Source organism: Jaculus jaculus, chromosome 12, assembly GCF_020740685.1.
Source record: "Jaculus jaculus isolate mJacJac1 chromosome 12, mJacJac1.mat.Y.cur, whole genome shotgun sequence".
NCBI classification, from domain to species: Eukaryota; Metazoa; Chordata; class Mammalia; order Rodentia; family Dipodidae; genus Jaculus; species Jaculus jaculus.
This window is the reverse complement of record NC_059113.1, coordinates 39806577-39823438: the sequence shown is the minus strand read 5'-3', so window position 1 is coordinate 39823438 and position 16862 is coordinate 39806577. Positions and strand designations below refer to the sequence as shown.

Below are 16862 nucleotides of genomic sequence, written 5' to 3'. Positions count from 1 at the left end.
AAGTGTTTATTTTGGTTTTTGGCATTACAGGGGCTCACAGTTTAGAAATTGCCCATGTCTCAGAAGAGACTCTGAACTTAGACTTTTGAACATTATTGGAACTGTTAAAGATAAGGGGGGTTTTAAAATTGGATCGCATGTCGTTTGCATTATGAGATGGCTTTGAGCCTGTGGGTACAGCAATAAGGGTTGGAGGATTTTGACTTAAAAGTGCTGTGTCTGTCAAGTTGTTCAACTCGTGATGACTAATGACTAACTTGACAGGCTCTAAAACCACCTAGGAGACAGTTTCTGAGCATGTCTATGAGACAGTATCTATAGTAGGTTAATTGAGATGGGAAAATTCACCTAACTGTGGCCAGCGCCATTCCATGGGTGAGGGTCCTAGACTTAACAAGTAGGAAAGAGCAAACTGACCATCAGTATTCATCTCTCTCTGCTTCCTGATTATAGATGCGATGTGACCAGCTGCCTCATGCTCCTGCTGCTACACCTTCTCTGCCAAGACAAACTGTATCCTCTTCCGTAAGCGAAAATAAACCCTTCCTTCCTTAAGTTGCATTTGTTAGGAAATTTGTTCCAGAAACGAGAAAAGTAACTAATCTAGCTACATAAAACCTCCCCTTCCCCCACACACAGAGTGAGAGAGGAGAGAGAGAGAGACAGGAGAGTGAAAGAGAGGGAGAGGCTCAGTGGAAGTTGTATCCATAATAAAAGATACAGTGATAAAATTCATATACACTGTTAAGGAAATGTAGTAGGCCATATTCTCAAGTGTGGGGGGGAGCAGAGAACGCAAGTAGACTAGTAAGTATTACAGTATGTCCTGCACATATGGAAAAGCAGGGGAACATACCATATATTGGAACTTCCTGTATAGAACAATTCTGGAATCCAAGCTATAGTAGGGCCAAGGACAGGAATGACTCAGAAGCAGGCAAGGGTAGGGTAAGAGGTGAAAGGTTGTCTTACAATCCACGTTATAAGAACATCTACAGCTTAGAATTATAACCCAAGGCCATACGCCATGCAAAATGTGCCACAGGCGCCTCTGGCTTGTCCCGGCCACTTTTCTGCCCATGTGTGCTTGAGGTGTCCCCGGCTGTCACTGCTCTGTGGAAGCGGCGTTGCCCCTGCTCAGGCTCACGTGGCTGCACGACTCACATCCGCCTCCAGCCTCTCCTCACGGGCCACACATCCGATGAAGTGGGAGATTCTAATGTTAAACAGAAGAGCTGAGCAGAAAATGCCCGAGCTTGGGAGACCGGTCACAGGAGGGGCACGCAAACAGTAAGGTGCCCTTGTGACACGGAAGGAATCTCTAACTAGAACCGGAGGGAAGCAGCCCCTGCCCTGGGCTGTGGAGACATGTCTCCAGGGCCGATTGAAGTCCATTAACCAGCCCAGTAGTCCCCGTTACCAGATTATGCAATGATTTAGATCAGCGGGAAATCAGGGTGAGGCTGTGAATTGCCTCAGTTTTTCAGTGATGGCAATTAACTCAAGGTTTAAAATAAATGAAGTAGGGCTGCAGAGATGGCTTAGTGGTTAAGGCATTTGCCTGCAAAGCCAAAGGACCCAGGTTTGATTCCCCAGGACCCACGTAAGCCAGATGCACAAGGGGCACATGTGTCTGGAGTTCATTTGTGGTGACTGGAGGCCCTGGCATGCTCAATCTCTATCATCTCTCTTGAAAATAAAAATAAATGAATAAAATTAAAAAATAAATGAAGTAATAAATTAAAACAATACCATGCAAGCCCAGCAAACTTTTTTTGTCAGCCAAGCCAGGTCCAGGGATGTACAGACACGGGCCTATGGCCTAGGGGCAGGAGGGAGGCTGGAAGTCCCCTCACCAACCTCAGCTGCCTGCAGGAAGAGCCCCTGCAATGCTAAGAGAGAGGCCCTGTTCCTAGACCCCACATCCAGTGAGATAAGGTGGGGGCTGGGGTTCCTTTGCTACACATAGCCCCGTGGGGTAGGGGTAGGAATGTCAATGTCACAGAGTTCCTGGGGCAGGCGCAGTACTGAATTCCAATTCGGTCAAGGTGGGGTCTAGGGTTTCATGGGGCAAGGTGACACTGGCCTGCTGGAGGTGAGGAAACCAGCGTCTCATGCCCAGCTTTAGGAAAGGAGACTCTTACTTTATGCTGAGCTCCTCATCCCCAAGGTCTGTCCCTAGGTGAGTCCCTGCTAAGCTGGTGTTGCTCAGAGGCATAATGAGAACAAAAGGTGGATTAGAACCTTCACGTATTTTGTGTCTGGTCATCCTCATTACAGAAGCATCAGCGACCACAGTTCCCTGTGTGTTTTGCTTCTAAGGGAGCTCACGGAACTTTAACCCAATTCAGTGATATAGGAGCTCTGACTGAAGTGAGCCAGGCATCAAGGACCATAGTACCAGCAGGCTGAAAATACAATTGCCCTCTGATATCTGTGTGTGTGGTGATGGTGGTGGGGGGGGAGGGTTTCCAGCACTGCTGTGTATGGATGGAAAAATTCTCAGATGCTTAGGGCTTGTATATAAAATAGCACAGCATTTGCATGTAACCTACATGATCTCGTCATTGTTTTTAGATGTAATAGTTGTTCTGTTGTGTTTCAGTAATCACAAGAAAATAGGCTGTACATGTTTGGAACAGATAAAATTATTAAAAATATTTTCAATCTGTGGATGGCTGAATTCTCAGCTGACCGAATCTGCTGTCAGAGCCCATAGCTAGTGACTGACTGAACTCAAAGGCAGCATGAATGCCTCCAAAGGCACCGCGTGCTCTTCCCTTACCTGTTCATCTTTCCTCTACCAAACTGCCCTTGGCCTTGGCCACAAAGGAAGAAGCTTAACACGAAAGGAGGTGGCTTGGCCCTTGGTGGGTCCAGGCAAGAGAGGAAGCAGATCTTGCCTAGCCTTCTTCTCCAGCACTCTTTCTGAGCTGACCAGAGAAATGGTGTTACTGTGCACCCCAGGGACTCACGAAGACAGACCCCATTAGCCAGAGGGGGAGTTGATTCTCGGGCATTCCATTCAATGGCAAATCCCACCTGGGTCTAAGGCCATCTGAAAGGCTACTGGAGGTATGCAGGAGACCTGGGACCAACTAAGTCTCACTTACTCCCTCTTTTGCCCTAGAACCAAGGCAGAACATGCCTTGACTCACCTGGAGGGTTTGATGAGACACAGCCCTAGCAGGGGGCATACAAACTTCTTGCCTAGAATCATAGAGCCCCAGGTTCAATCTCCAGCACTGCATGATGGGCTACGTCTCTAAACCCAGCACACAAGGTAGAAACGAGAGGGTCTGTAGTTCATGGTCATCCTTGGCTACACAGTGAGTTCGAGGCCACCCTGGGTTACATAGGAACCTGGGGCCAGGTGACGTGGCGAGCCCAGATCACATGAGCAATAGCATTCGTTGGCACCACTGGAGGGAGGAGAAGGCCTGGTATCCACCACAGTGGAAAACGCAAAGACAAGTCCACGGCTCTCTTCTTTGGATCCTAAAGGACCTCATGGAGAGATGCCTGGGTCAGGGACAAGAAGGTGATGGCCTTGACAGACAGGGCTCCTCAAGGGACCCTGCATGAGCCATGGAAGGAGCCCCGTCTTGACAGGGGAGAAGGCAGCCTGGCTGGGGTGGGGTGGGGGGCATTCATCCTCCACTGCCTCTTGCCAGCCTGCCACTCCATCAGGGCTTCCGACTTTCAGGTGGTCTGGTCAGGGGCACCAGAGTGCCTATCACAGACTGTCACCTTCAGTTTGGGGATTTCTCTCTAGTAGTACACGGGGACTTCCGTCTCTGCGTGCCCCAGTGGGCACCCGGAGAACTGCCCCTTACTGAGATGGAAGGTGGGGGCTCTGACTCAGCCTCATCTCCTAGGACTCTGCGGGCATGCTCATATCCTCGTGCCAGGAGCTCATGGGCACGGAACTGCCAGCTCTTTTCATATGAAGAAACCGAGGACTTAAGAAGTATTCAAATCAGGCCATGCTGAGAGCAGAGCTCCATCCCTTAGTCACAGTATCACTGGAGGGATAGGTCCCCTTTCCAACTAAACGTCGGCCGAAGGGCTCCTCGGTGGCGCCTGTTACACCTGGTCTCTCAGCACCAGTACACGCGCACTGGGGCTGCTACTTCTGCTGCTGGCTAGTTTGTATCCTCTTCTTTGACAACAACCTGTCCACGAGCAGAGCTGGGAAGCGAGACCATCTTTTCCCAGGGCTTTCCTAACGCCTGACACACTGTTATGCATACAGAGGGTGCTCAGTAAAGGTATCTTACTGCAATGACTGGGAACTGGAGGTATAAAGCACATTTGTCATCAAGAGTTTGATACATAAAGTGCAGCAGTCTGTGGCAATAAATCTCCCACGAGGGTTGGCACAGGGTGCTGAGGCTACGGGAAGGGTCAGGGATTCAGGAGAGGAATCTTAGAGGAAGTGAGAGTTGAGACGGAGCTGGGCAAGTGGGCTGGGAAGGGGCAAGGAATACTGTGTGCACACATGCATGTGTGGGCCCTCAGTCCTGGAATACACTGCTCAGCTTGGCTCAGAGGCAAGAGAGGGCCTGGCAGGTGTGTCCTGGCATCTGTGCCGAAGGCAGGAGGAGCCAGGGAGGTGTCTAGCAGCAGAGCATTGTGGGCAGGAGGGTGCCCTCTGAGGGGAGCCTTCTGCATACCCACAGTGTGAAGGCTGGAGAGCCACGACTGTGGACGCAGTGAGGCACAGACTGCCCCCAAACACCAGCCGGCACAGGGGCCGAGGCAGTGCAGCGGCTGGCCTGAGTGGAGAAGTGCCCCCACGTACTAAGGCAGGAAATGGGAAGGGCACTGGGTTCTGGAGAGCAGAAAGTGGTGGGAGCAGAGGGCATGGCGAAGGCTCTGCGCAGTGGTCATGCCCAGGAAGCAATCTCCTGACATACCCATCTGCAGTGCCAACGCACCGGGTTGGAAGAAACGGAGGCTCAGAGGCTAGTGCACCAGCTCACTGTGATGCAGCTTGCCGACACAGCAGGGTCCACGGCCAGCCTCCCAAGCGCTAGCAAGTCACTCTGCCTTGTCCCTCTGTGACCTCTGCACCTCAGGTCCAGGCTCTAGTGCCCTCCTCCTCTCCACTATCACCACCACTTCCCAATTCAGGCACTTGACACAAGAATGCAGCTCACCTTTGAGAAAAAGGTGTGTCTCCTCCCACAGCCCCCGGGGTGAAGGAAAAGCCTCAGTCACCTGTCCTCACAGGAGACAGAATGGAGAGCCACTTTCCCTTCGGCAAGAGCTAATAGCTGACCTCAGGCAATCCTCATAATGGCCCTGGAAGGCACGTGCTGTTTTATCCCCATTTTACAGACCAGAAAGCTAATGCATAGAGAGGTTAGGAAACTTATACAGGTCACACAGCCTGTATGGAATAATGGAACCGGGGTCTGAACCCTGGCTGAACTTGGCTGTAGACTGAGCCCCCAACCTGTCATGCTATCTGTCCAAGAGGCCGAGGCAAAGCGTAGCTCTGTTCTGCCCCTGCGTAAGGCAAGTGGTCAGCAGAAAGCAGGGGAGGGTGTGCCTGGCAGCGTGTACGGGGTGGCCGCTCCCCCCCGCTCCTCCCCTGAGCGTCTTGGCCTCACCCAGCTGGCCCATGCTGCTCTCTCCTGCCCTCAGACATGCGGGGAAGGACCCATGCCCCAGCATCTGGCTGGGCCTTTCTACACAGGGGCACTGCAACCATGAGAGTAGTCCCCAGAACTCCATGAGGGTACCCAGGGGCAGCAGCAGCTGGTAATACTCCTAGCTATGGCATCAGAGCTGAGGGCAATCCACCTGAGGGGCTGATGTTGGAGGTTGGGGCACCGACCCCAGTACCAATACAGTATGGGCTATGCCAGGAAAGTGGGCACAGTCTTCTTCAGAGACTACAGCACCAAGGGGTCATAGTTTGACAACCTAAGCTTCAGCCAGACAGTCCCTAATCTTTCCCCTGACCTAAAAGAGCGGGAAAAAAGAAGCCTGAGCTGGCTGAGCAGAGAAGACAGAACCCCAGGGGCTCCTCCAGCCCTCCTTGGCACCATGGCTTCAGACGGCTATAGTGGGCAGCTGAGCTGAGCTGAGCTGAGGACCACAATGGCCCCTCATTCCTCTCTCCAGGGGAGTGTGTCTGGGTGCCTTCCTTGTCATCTTTCCTAGAATCCTCTAGATGTTGACGTGTTATGATTGTGCCAAGGTCTGCAAACGGCCACTAGTGCCTGTCACTCTGAATCATGCAGCCCCTCCACCTAGCCCTACACTGTTGACAGCAGAGATGAGAGCTGGGCATGGCTGCCAGCCCTACCATTGCTTCCAGGGTGCCCGTGTGTTCTGCCCTTCCAAACCAGCTCCATCTCCACTCCCTTGCAGGGGAAACACTCCTTTTGCTGCCTGGGTATATGGAATTGTGCGCTTCCTGGACCAGACAGCTGGGGAAGCTGCTCACGTCATCCACACACCCAAGGGAATGGGAAGCCCCCATCCTGGCCTCCTGAGAACGGGGCTCTCCCTTCTTCCCTTTGAGGAAGTGCCAAGCTCTGTGGGATCTGATACCAGAGCAAGGGGCTGGGATGGAGCACTGGCAAAGAGAATTGTGGAACAGAAGTCTTTAGCCTGGAGTCACGTGGGACTTTGGTGGCCAGGTAGTGCAACAGGAAGTGCCCGGGAGACATGGGTTCAAGTCCCCGGTTCTCATTCTCACTTGCTCTGTGACCTGTGACAATTTCTCCTTTGGCTGTTTCCTCAGCAACAGTCCCCCAAGGCACCAGTCTTTATTTCAAGCCTCCAGAACAGTGGGTGAACAAAAATGAAGTTTTCTTCCCTGGCTCCAGAAAGAGCAGAAAAACCAACTGTAGATACCTTTCAGGATTCTGCATTTTAAACAGGGACCTCAGGCCTTAAATGCTGATGACATGTTACAGACCACCTCTCACCATGTGCTGATGTAGGCCAGTGGAAAGGAACTAGAAAGGCCTTGAGAGCAGGGATAGACAACGTGGGCCATCCCAGGGAAGCCCAGGGCCACACTGGGAAGGGCCGCCTGAAGGACAGATGCTGGAAGGGCCCCACCTCATGAGTGCCACAGCTACAGGCCCTCCAGACAAGTCCAACCAGCATGACACACTGCTGTCGATCCCTCACTTGTCCTTTTTTTCCCCCCCAGAATGTAAACGTGTAAGCACATCTCCCCATTGCTTTCTTTCCCTTCTCCCCATTTCAGGAGTTGTTGGGGGAGCCCCTTCTTTGCCTCAGCATGGGGCATTTGGTGGCCACGTGAAGCTAGGGACTATGCTTGTCAGGAGCCTGCGCCTGGAGCCTGCCATGCTCTGCCTGGCTCCATCAGCTGCTCTCGTATGAGGCAGGCTGCAGCTGCGCTCTGAGAGTGGCCCTGCCCAGCCTTCAAGTGGCATGGGGAGGTCAAGAAAGGCTGATGAGGGCTGGAGAGATGGCTTAGCGGTTAAGCGCTTGCCTGTGAAGCCTAAGGACCCTGGTTCGAGGCTCGATTCCCCAGGACCCACGTTAGCCAGATGCACAAGGGGGCGCACACATCTGGAGTTCGTTTGCAGAGGCTGGAAGCCCTGGCACGCCCATTCTCTCTCTCTCTCTCTCCCCCCTCTCTCTCTCTTTCTCTCACTCTCGCTCTCAAAAAATAAAAACAAAAAATTAAAAAAAAAAAAGAAAGGCTGATGACCTGATGGGTCCAAACCATCTCAGTGTACTACCAGGGGCAAGAACTTAGGTTTTGAATCCTGATTGGTACCACTCTGTGCCTCAGTTTCCTCCTCTTTCAACAGGGTGATGATCACAGCTGTGGGGACTGAGCACTGACTATGTGCCGGGCTCTGTCTGGTGCTTTACAAATACGGATCTGTTGAGTCCTGACACCGTTCCCACAGCACAGAAGCCATTCCCTTGCCTTGCAGACAGGAACACTGAGATAGGAAGAGGCTGAGGAACTTGTCCCGGCTTTTGCATAGCTCGTAAGTGACATAAGTGGCACTCGGGTTTCAGAGTCCTGGCACATCACTACGCTACCGTACTGATTCTATGAAGTGATTCACACTTCACATAGCCAGGGAGGGGGGGATGTGCCACTCGGAGCACTGCTGGTGTGCAGTGAATGTGTGCCTAGGTGGCAGCAGGTGCCACTGCTGCTGGGTGTGTGCCTCTTTCTCTCATCCCAGCAAAATAGAATGGTTGCCCTGGGTGACCACAGCAGTACAATCACTCTTGGTTTTATCTCGGCAGAGGTGGTCATTCCTGACCTTGCCAGACTTGTGCCAGAGCAGCAAGCCTACAGCACTCTTCTCAAGTGCCCAAGTTGTTGTTCGAGCAGCTCCTTCTTCCGTCTGGTGGAGTGGGGGGCACCGATGTCCCGGCCCCGGCCCAGCACAGAGTTGGGAGGCAGCGGGAACATCTCCTCAGCTCCTGCTCCAGCATTCGCCCGGCTCTGGGGACCGCCCTGGGAAGCAGGCTGCTTCTCATCAAAAACTCCTAGAAACTCTATTCTTAGGGCACTTTCACTTGCTTTTAACTTTGATATCTTCCAGAAGTTTCCTTGCACAAAGCCTCCCTGCTGTGACTGTAATTTCCACGTCACTTCACTGCGCACCACAGTCACCCTTCAACCCACTGCCTCACATGCACCTTCCCCTGCCTGCCCCACAAATATGGCTCCTGCCACCTTGCAGCCACCAGCCAGCCCTTCCCTCCTTCCCCAGGGAAGAGAAAGTGAAGTGGGTACCTGACAGAGGGAGGAGGAGGGTGCGGCTGGGGAACTTAGCTAAATCCAAGCTCTGGAACTTCTCTGTTTCCAAGCTGGGCATCCCTTCTGCTTGGCAGCCCACATTGTCATGGCAACAGCCCAGCCGTGGCCAAAAGCCCCAGCTGGTCACCCAACCCGAGAGCTTCCCCCGCACCCCCCCCCCACTTCCACGAAGCACTTACTGTGATGGTGTTTTCCTTGCTCTGCTTTTTGCCTGGTGACGAGGAGGATCCCAGGTTCTGGGGAGAGAGACACGAAACATCATCAAAGCTATTCTCCATGTTGGACATTTTTTCTCCCCATTCCGGGTCCCTGAGGGTGGAGGGGTTGGTTAAAGAGCCCTCCGCTGGGCAAGTTCAGGGATGTCAGCCTGCCGTTAACTCCAGAGTCACCATATTCTGGGCCAGGACCAGCAGGTGCATCTCGGAGCCCGCGCTGCGCCCAGCGCACACACACGAGGAAGGCTGAGCACAGGCTAGGAGGAAGCTGCTTCAAACCAGGTCTCCCCTCCTCTCCGCTCCATTTGGGATTTGGGGAGTTAACCCCTCCGCTGCCCTCTGCTGGTAACTGGTCCACGTTGTTAGCTGTCTGAGCAGCAGACTCTCAGGGGAGCAGAGAGTTAAGGCAGAGTGTAGGCCACCACCTCCTGGCACTGAGGACTCAGTACATGACATCTTATTCTAAACTGCCCCCCTTGCCCCAGCGAGTCCAAAATGTCAAATGGTAAATATATGTAATGTTCACAGGGGCGCTGCTCTGTGACCTGTCACTCTCTGCCCTGGAGCCACTGCAATTTCTCAGCCAAATTGATCATTAGTCTGGATCCCCTTTTTATGTTAGCCCTGTTGCCAGCAAGAGAACTTGAGCTCCAAGTACCTCTGGGTCCACAGGTCCTCAGCTGCTGGCAGAGTCCTGGGACCATGCTGGTGGAGAAAAATCAAGGGTCTACAGCTATTACAGTCACAATTGGGATGACAGCCTTCTACCTAGAATGTTCCATCTTGGCCTTTGGTGTAAACTCAGGGTTCAAGCACAGCTCCCCAGCAGGGCCTGAGTCACACAGTAACGTGGAGAGTAGCGCCTTTAAGGCATGGTGGGTGGCCACCCTATGTAGGTATGAGGTGGACACAGCTCTTGTTCTGTTCTTGTGGAGTTAAGGAGGCAGCTAACACTTTGCACCTAAAAGCCAAAAAAAGTACCAATGAGCCACTGGAAAGCCAGTCGGTCCTGACTCAAGGCTCAGCTCCACTCTGGACGCCCTGGCAGGGCAGGCACTCGCCTCCAGAACCCATCTGTGAACCAGGGCAAGTGGACTTGACCAAGGCCCTGCCCGCATCCTCCCTCCCAACTGCTTCACAGTCCTCCTCTGGCTGATAGCTTGTGAATACTAACATCCCTGGAGTGCTCGGTGCAAAGGAACCTTAAAGAGTTTCTATTTCAGAAACCAGTGCAGCCACCATGGAGATCATTGTGGAGGGTTCTCAAAACTCTAATTCCACACCACACAACATGGCTGTGCCACTCCTGGGTCTACAGCCCAAGGACATCGCTGCTCTCTTCACAATGCGAGGAAACGGAATCAATCTAAACACCCCATCACATGATGGGTGGATAATGAAAGCGCGGTGAATGCACACAAAATGGAATTTTATTCAGCTATAAAGAATATGGAATTATGAAACTTGCAGGAAAATGGATGGAATTGGCAAATATTATACTAAGTGAGGTAGAAAAAGACAAATATCACATGTTCTAATACGCAGATTTAATGTTTGCATGTCTGTAAGTAAAGAGACATGAGAGTGGATACAGCTATGAATCCACAGACGGGGAAAAGAAGTGTTGGGAAGAGGGGGAAAAGGACACATATGACATAAAAGCAGGAAGGAGGCCGCCGAGGGGGAAGGCAGAGGAGGGGGAGAAGGAAAACAAGAACAAATTTCCTTTGAAAGAAGCTGTAATGAAAACTTTATATGCTAGTAAAAGTTAAAAATGGAAAAAAGAGTACCCATTTCACAGATGAGAAACCCCTTATTAGCTCTGAGACCCTGGCCATAAAATAAAATCTGACTCTGGGAGCCTCAGTTTCCCCATCTATAGAACAGAAGGCACACTGGTCTAACGGGTCTCTGATCATTTCATCCGGGGGTCTCTACGTATATAACAACTCTTCCAGTCACTCTGACGGGCTCGGGGGCAACGTCAACCTAGTGGCCAATCAGTGTCTGTCCACATTTTTAAGGCGCCGATGCCTCTACGTGGCTTGCGTTATGCCCTCCCAAGCCCTCAGTTCTCTTCTGGGACACTTGCCTGAATGCCCAGGGAAGAAGGCAGGCAGAGGCTGTACAGTAGAAGTCCTGGGGGGCTCGCCATCAGGAGGAGGCTTTCGTGCCAAGAATGCCAGAAAATGGAGGGGTGGGAGTTTGAAGCCAGGCCCGGGCGGGGACTGTGTGTGTGGGCGGCAGTACTGCCCCGCATCTCTGCCCTGTTAGCTCTGCACTATGTAAATAGTGGTGATGGGGAAAGCAGGGGTAACCTTTGGCTCTGTATTTGCTGCTGATGGTCTATGCCTCACACCCCAACTTCATATACATGTGAACACATCATATATGTGAGGTATGTATGTGCACAACACCTACCCATCTCATGGCACTCCAATCAAAGGGCCCAGAAGGCACAACACCGCCTCACAGTGACAACACTTATTAGCCACAAACTGGATTCTAAATATCGCCCTCAACTGAAAGGAATGCAGGGCCCTAGAAACATGCCTAGTTCCAGACACACAGCAGACAGAACGTCTTACTGTTCCAGGAGGCATGAAGCTCCCCTCCCAAAGAATGATGAACACAAAACAAAAGGGCAAAGGGGCTCCCATGGAACCCTAGGAATAATGACTATCTCAGAAGAACGCACTGAAAACATGCTGGGAGTTAGAAATCCACCCTTGGAAATCCCAGAGTCAAAGGGATTCAGACTGAGATCACTGGGGATGTTCGAAGCACAAAGGGAAGGGAAGGTCAGGAACAGGGAGAGTGCCACACGGACAGCTCATAGGTTCCTGACAAATCAGAACAGGAAGCTGAATCCCTGTAAAGATGAAGTCTGGCAGTTTTTGCAGTAACCACAACGCTCAAATGCAGCTTCCCTAGTAGAGCACAGACCTATGAGAGTTCGTCTCCCTGAAAGACAGACCAGGCAGGGTCAACGTGCTCGGCGCAGGGTTCTTGCCAAACTGCTCAACATTAGTCTGAGCACAAGAAAGCAAGTAAATAAAAAGTGGAGGTCAGGGGCTGGAGAGATGGCTTAGTGGTTAAGGCGTTTGCCTGTGAAGCCTAAGGACACAGGTTCGATTTCCCAGTACCCACAAAAGCCAGATGCACATGGTAGTGCACGTATCTGGAGTTTGTCTGCAATGGCTAGAGGCCCTGGTGTGCCCATTCTCTCTCTATCTGCCTCTTTTCCTTTCTTTCTCAAATAAATAAATAAAAATAAAATGTATATTTTAAAAATGTAGGTCACTTGACAGACAATTGACCTATATCGTTGAAACTTAAATGCCTCTAAGCAAGTTGTTGGTCAGAGAGGCCTTGAAGCCCCTAAAACAATACAGGTTACTGCCGGTAATCTTGGTTACCCGTCAGAACTGGATGGTGAGACCCTACTGATGAAGACATCACACATGTCAGTGCAGGACTATGAAATCAAGCTGGAACTGAGCTGGAAGCCTCTGGTCTGCTGGCTAGCAATCACAGCGCTGGAAGTGCCATAAAGGTGGCCAGGAAAGAAAAGTCATTAGCAGTCTAACCCAGCAGCGGACTCCGTGCTACACAAGGACCAGCCAGGCACGGCGTGCCCACTGGTGCAACAGTGACATGACTGTCACGGGGGTAAACAATCTTTTCTGATTGAGCTTGAGGCCCACACCAAAGACCATACCTGGTACTGAAAAGCCTGTGGTGGCCAAAGCAGGGGGACAAAAGCAGGTATTGGAACGGAAATATAGGCAAAATGCATTATGTACATATATGAAAACTGCCAATAACAACTTAAAAGGCTGATGTGAGGAAATGCAAAAGAAAAATTACATGAGCTCAACGTAGGTGAAGAAAAATTAAAGTGATCACGCAGACGAAACTGTCTGTCTGAATAATGGAACAGTGTTCCACCGCAGGAATGGGAGCCGTTTCCATGCTTCAACTCAGACATCAAAAACAGTCTGAGGGACAAGACTCATCCCAGTGTCAAGACGTGACAGTTAAATGCTCAGCACAAAGGAGACATCTCTATCACACTCACCAGGGTTCAACAAACATTGCAGAAGAGGTGGTGGAAAGAATAAAGAGCTGAAAGATGGGGAGGAATGCTTGGCATGGTGTCTTTTGAACACAAAGTGGCTGCTGCATTCATGACTGTATAGTAACGGGCCCATCAGCATGTTGTCATGGATGATGGAGGAGGGCAAAGCAAAACAAAACAAAACAAAACAAAACAAAGACATCAGAATAAAGGAATGAGTAGTTGGAAAGAAGAAGGGGTTCAGGGCTGGAGAGATGGCTTAGCAGTTAAGCACTTGCCTGTGAAGCCTAAGGACCCCGGTTCGAGGCTCGGTTCCCCAGGTCCCACGTTAGCCAGATGCACAAGGGGGCGCACGCGTCTGGAGTTCGTTTGCAGAGGCTGGAAGCCCTGGCGCACCCATTCTCTCTCTCTCCCCCTATCTCTCTTTCTCTCTGTGTCTGTTGCTCTCAAATTAAAAAAAAAAAAGAAGAAGGGGTTCAGCGTAGGAGGAGCAGTGCAGTGAAAGTAATGGGAAGAATTATGATCAAAATATATTATGTACATGTATGAAAATTGTCAATCAAAAAAAAAAAAAACAGGGTTAGGGCTGGAGAGATGGCTTAGCAGCTAAGGCTTTTGCCTGTGAAGCCTAAGGACCCATATTCGACTCTCCAGGTCCCACGTAAACCAGACATACAAGGTGACACGCGCAAGGTTGCATGTGCACTCGGGGTGGCGCACATGTCTGGAGTTCGACTGCAGTGGCTGGAGGCTCTGGTGCACCAATTCTCTCTCTCTCATAAAAACTTACCAAAACAAGCAAGCAAGCAAGCAACCCCCCCTCCCCCACCAATGTTAGAGCAGTCAGCTGCAAAAGCCCATGTATAGCAGTTTCCTTTAGATAAAATTTCCAGAATGGGAAAACCCCTAGAGACAGAAAGTAGACCTGTGATGGACTGTAGTTTGGGGGAGTCCTTTGAAAAATATATTTTATTTATTTATTTGACAGAGAAAGAGGAGGGGGGCGGGGGGAGGGAGAAAATGGGTGCACCAGGGCCTCCAGCCACTGCAAACGAACTCCAGACGCTTGTGCCCCCTTTTGTATCTGGCTAACGTGGGTCCTGGGGAATTGAACCTGGGTCCTTTGACTTTGCAGGCAAATGCCTTAACAGCTAAGTCATCCCTCCAGCTCAGGGAAGTCCTTTTAAAAGGAGTGAAGGAATGTTCTTAAATTCATTGTGATGATGGCTGTACAACTTTGAGTATGCTTAGTAAATCCATCAAATTTCCCTTCCTCCCTCCTTCCTTGCCTTTTTCCCTCTCTCCTTTCCTTCCTTCATTCCTCTCCCTTCCTCCCTCCTTTCTCTTTCTTCCTTTCCTTAGTTTATTCAGATGGAATAGGACTAGAACCAAGGAGCCTTACTCTCTGCCGCTGTGCTATATCCCAAGACCTTAGACTGTTCATTCTCAATGCATGAGTTATATATGTAGTTGCAACTCAACAAAATTGTTTCGAGTGAGAGAACAGAGAGAGAGAGAGAGAGGCTAAAGAGATGCCGTAATCAATGCTTTCATGTTTAAAACTAAAATATATCCTGGATTAAGGAGAAAAACAGGGCTGTGGAGATTGCTCAGTGGTTAAGGCACTTGCCTGTAATGCCTAATGACCTTAGTTCGATTCCTCAATACCCACATAAAGCTAGATGCACAAGGTGGCACATGTGTCTGGAGTTCGTTTGCAGTGGCTGGAGGCTGTGGCACACTCATTCTCTCTATTTGTCTCCCTCTCTCTCTCTCAAATAAATAAATACAAATAAAATTCTTTAAAAAAAAGAGAGAGAAACAGATACCAAAGGCATTTTAGGAACCATTAGTGAATCTGAAAACGCATTATATATGGTGATCTCATTGAATTATGTTTTCCTAAAGTGTGATAATAGCATTGCAGTCTTCTTCCTTTGATAAATACTGGGAATTCCTTGCATTGAAGCAGGGTGTGAGCAACTTAGCAGGGAGTAGAAGGTAGGGCCAAGAGCACAAGGAAGCACATTTGGCCCAATGCCCATGGTCACTGAGGTTGAACGACAGGCCCATGGCACTTTATCCTAGGGTTCCTTCAGCTTGTGTAGAAGTTTGAAACCTCCCATAATGAACAATTTATTTGCCTTTGCCTTTGATTCCAGAGGCTCCTCCCTGTTCTCTTTAGAGTCAGGTGTTTGCCACGAAGTCCAGGCTGGCCATGAATTATGATCTTGTGATTTTCCTGCCTCAAGCTGCTGAGCCCTGGGGTTAGAGGAGTGCCTCCCGTGCCTGGCCCTCCTCCACGCTGTCTTTAAGCCCCTCTGTAGCCTAGCGGTCTGCCTCCAGTGGGGCGGTTCTGTTGTTACCACAGCACTGGCACAGGGTGTGGCATGTAAGAACTTGCTCAATAGCACGGGACTCCATAAGTGACTCACTCTATATCCCCTCTTCCAGGTGTTTTTCAGCTCATGTCCTCCTCACAAAGAATTCGCTAGGGGCCGTGTCTCTGGCAGGAAGGGTCCCGTGGAGATCTCTTCTGCCTCATCTCCGCCCTCCTCCACCTTCTCGCTTAGCAGCCACAGCACCGTCCCGGCACTTGAAAGCATCACTCGCCTTCTTGTATCTAAGCATGCAGGTTCCTCCTTTCTGGAATGCTATTCCTTTTTGCCCAGCTAAGTCTTTTCTCCTCCCTCCAGCCTTCAACCAAGCATCTTTTCTAAGAAGCCCGGTCCTAATAATTCCAGCACTACTACGTTGGTGTCCCATAGCACACACTTCTAGCCCTTATCACTGCCCAAACTGCACAACCATTGACCCAGAGTCCTTCTCCCGCACCAGCTACACCCTTCTATGAAGCCAAGGGATGGCGCCTGGCAACGCTGTAAAATGCACAATGGAGCCCAAGTTATGGAAGCAAGGGGCCGCGGGAAGGATGTCAGGGAGGCGACATCTCAGCTCTTTCTCTGCCCTGAACTCCGTTCTTCAGGACACCCACTCTCCCTGTCTTCAGGGTAGTTCACAAGATGCCAGAACAGCGCAAAGAGGAGCCTGGGGGCTGATGGACAGCAAGAAAGGGACCAGCCAGGTCTTGCTTCTGCTAAGGGACTATTAGTCTTTGATCCTCTGGTCTTCCCTCAATCAAGAGGGCACCATCTGGGCTGGAGAGATGGCTTAGCTGTTAAGGTGCTTGCCTGTGAAGCCTAAGAACTCATATTCAAATCTCCAGGTCCCACATAGCCAGATGCACAGTGGCGCAATGTCGCACATGTGCCACAAGGGGTGCACAGGTCTTGAGCTAGTTCGCAGAGGCTGATGGCCCTGGAGCGCCCATTCTCTTTCTCTTAACAACAACAACAACAACAATAATAATAATAATGAGGAGGAGGAGAAGGCACCTTCTTACTCTGTACCTAAGTAAGAGTTGCAGTACATAAACCCTCCACTGGATGGCACCAGACTACCACTGCCTGTACCCATCTCTCCCATTATTTCAAGACTGGGCTAAGGAGGAGGCAGGACACTCAGGAGCTTCTCAGCACCAGGCCATTGGTTCCCATCCTGACACAGAACCACTGGGACACTCTTCTGGTTTTCATGAAAATTAGCTGTGGCTTTCTCCTCATCAAAATTAAAGACTTCCCGATTAGCTTGCTCAATGACAGGATAGCCAGGAGGTACTTCCTAGATCTAGGCTTGGTCATTGTGACTTGAAGCACACCATCTCCAGCAGCCCTCACCCTTCTTGGTTCACTCATGTTTCAAACTGTTGTGCGTGTGCACAGGC

The 16862-nt window shown here is 50.7% G+C and overlaps 1 protein-coding gene across 8 annotated transcripts in view; it reads right to left on the bottom strand.

The window, feature by feature from the left end:
* Nucleotides 1-16862, bottom strand: part of Gas7 (growth arrest specific 7) — a 253382-nt gene that overhangs the window by 33249 nt on the left and 203271 nt on the right. For all 8 annotated transcript variants that reach the window (XM_004663133.2, XM_045130728.1, XM_045130725.1 and 5 more), the window contains one exon: nucleotides 8962-9018. In XM_004663133.2, coding sequence (XP_004663190.1) covers nucleotides 8962-9018 — 57 coding nt within the window. The remainder of the gene's footprint in view (nucleotides 1-8961; nucleotides 9019-16862) is intronic.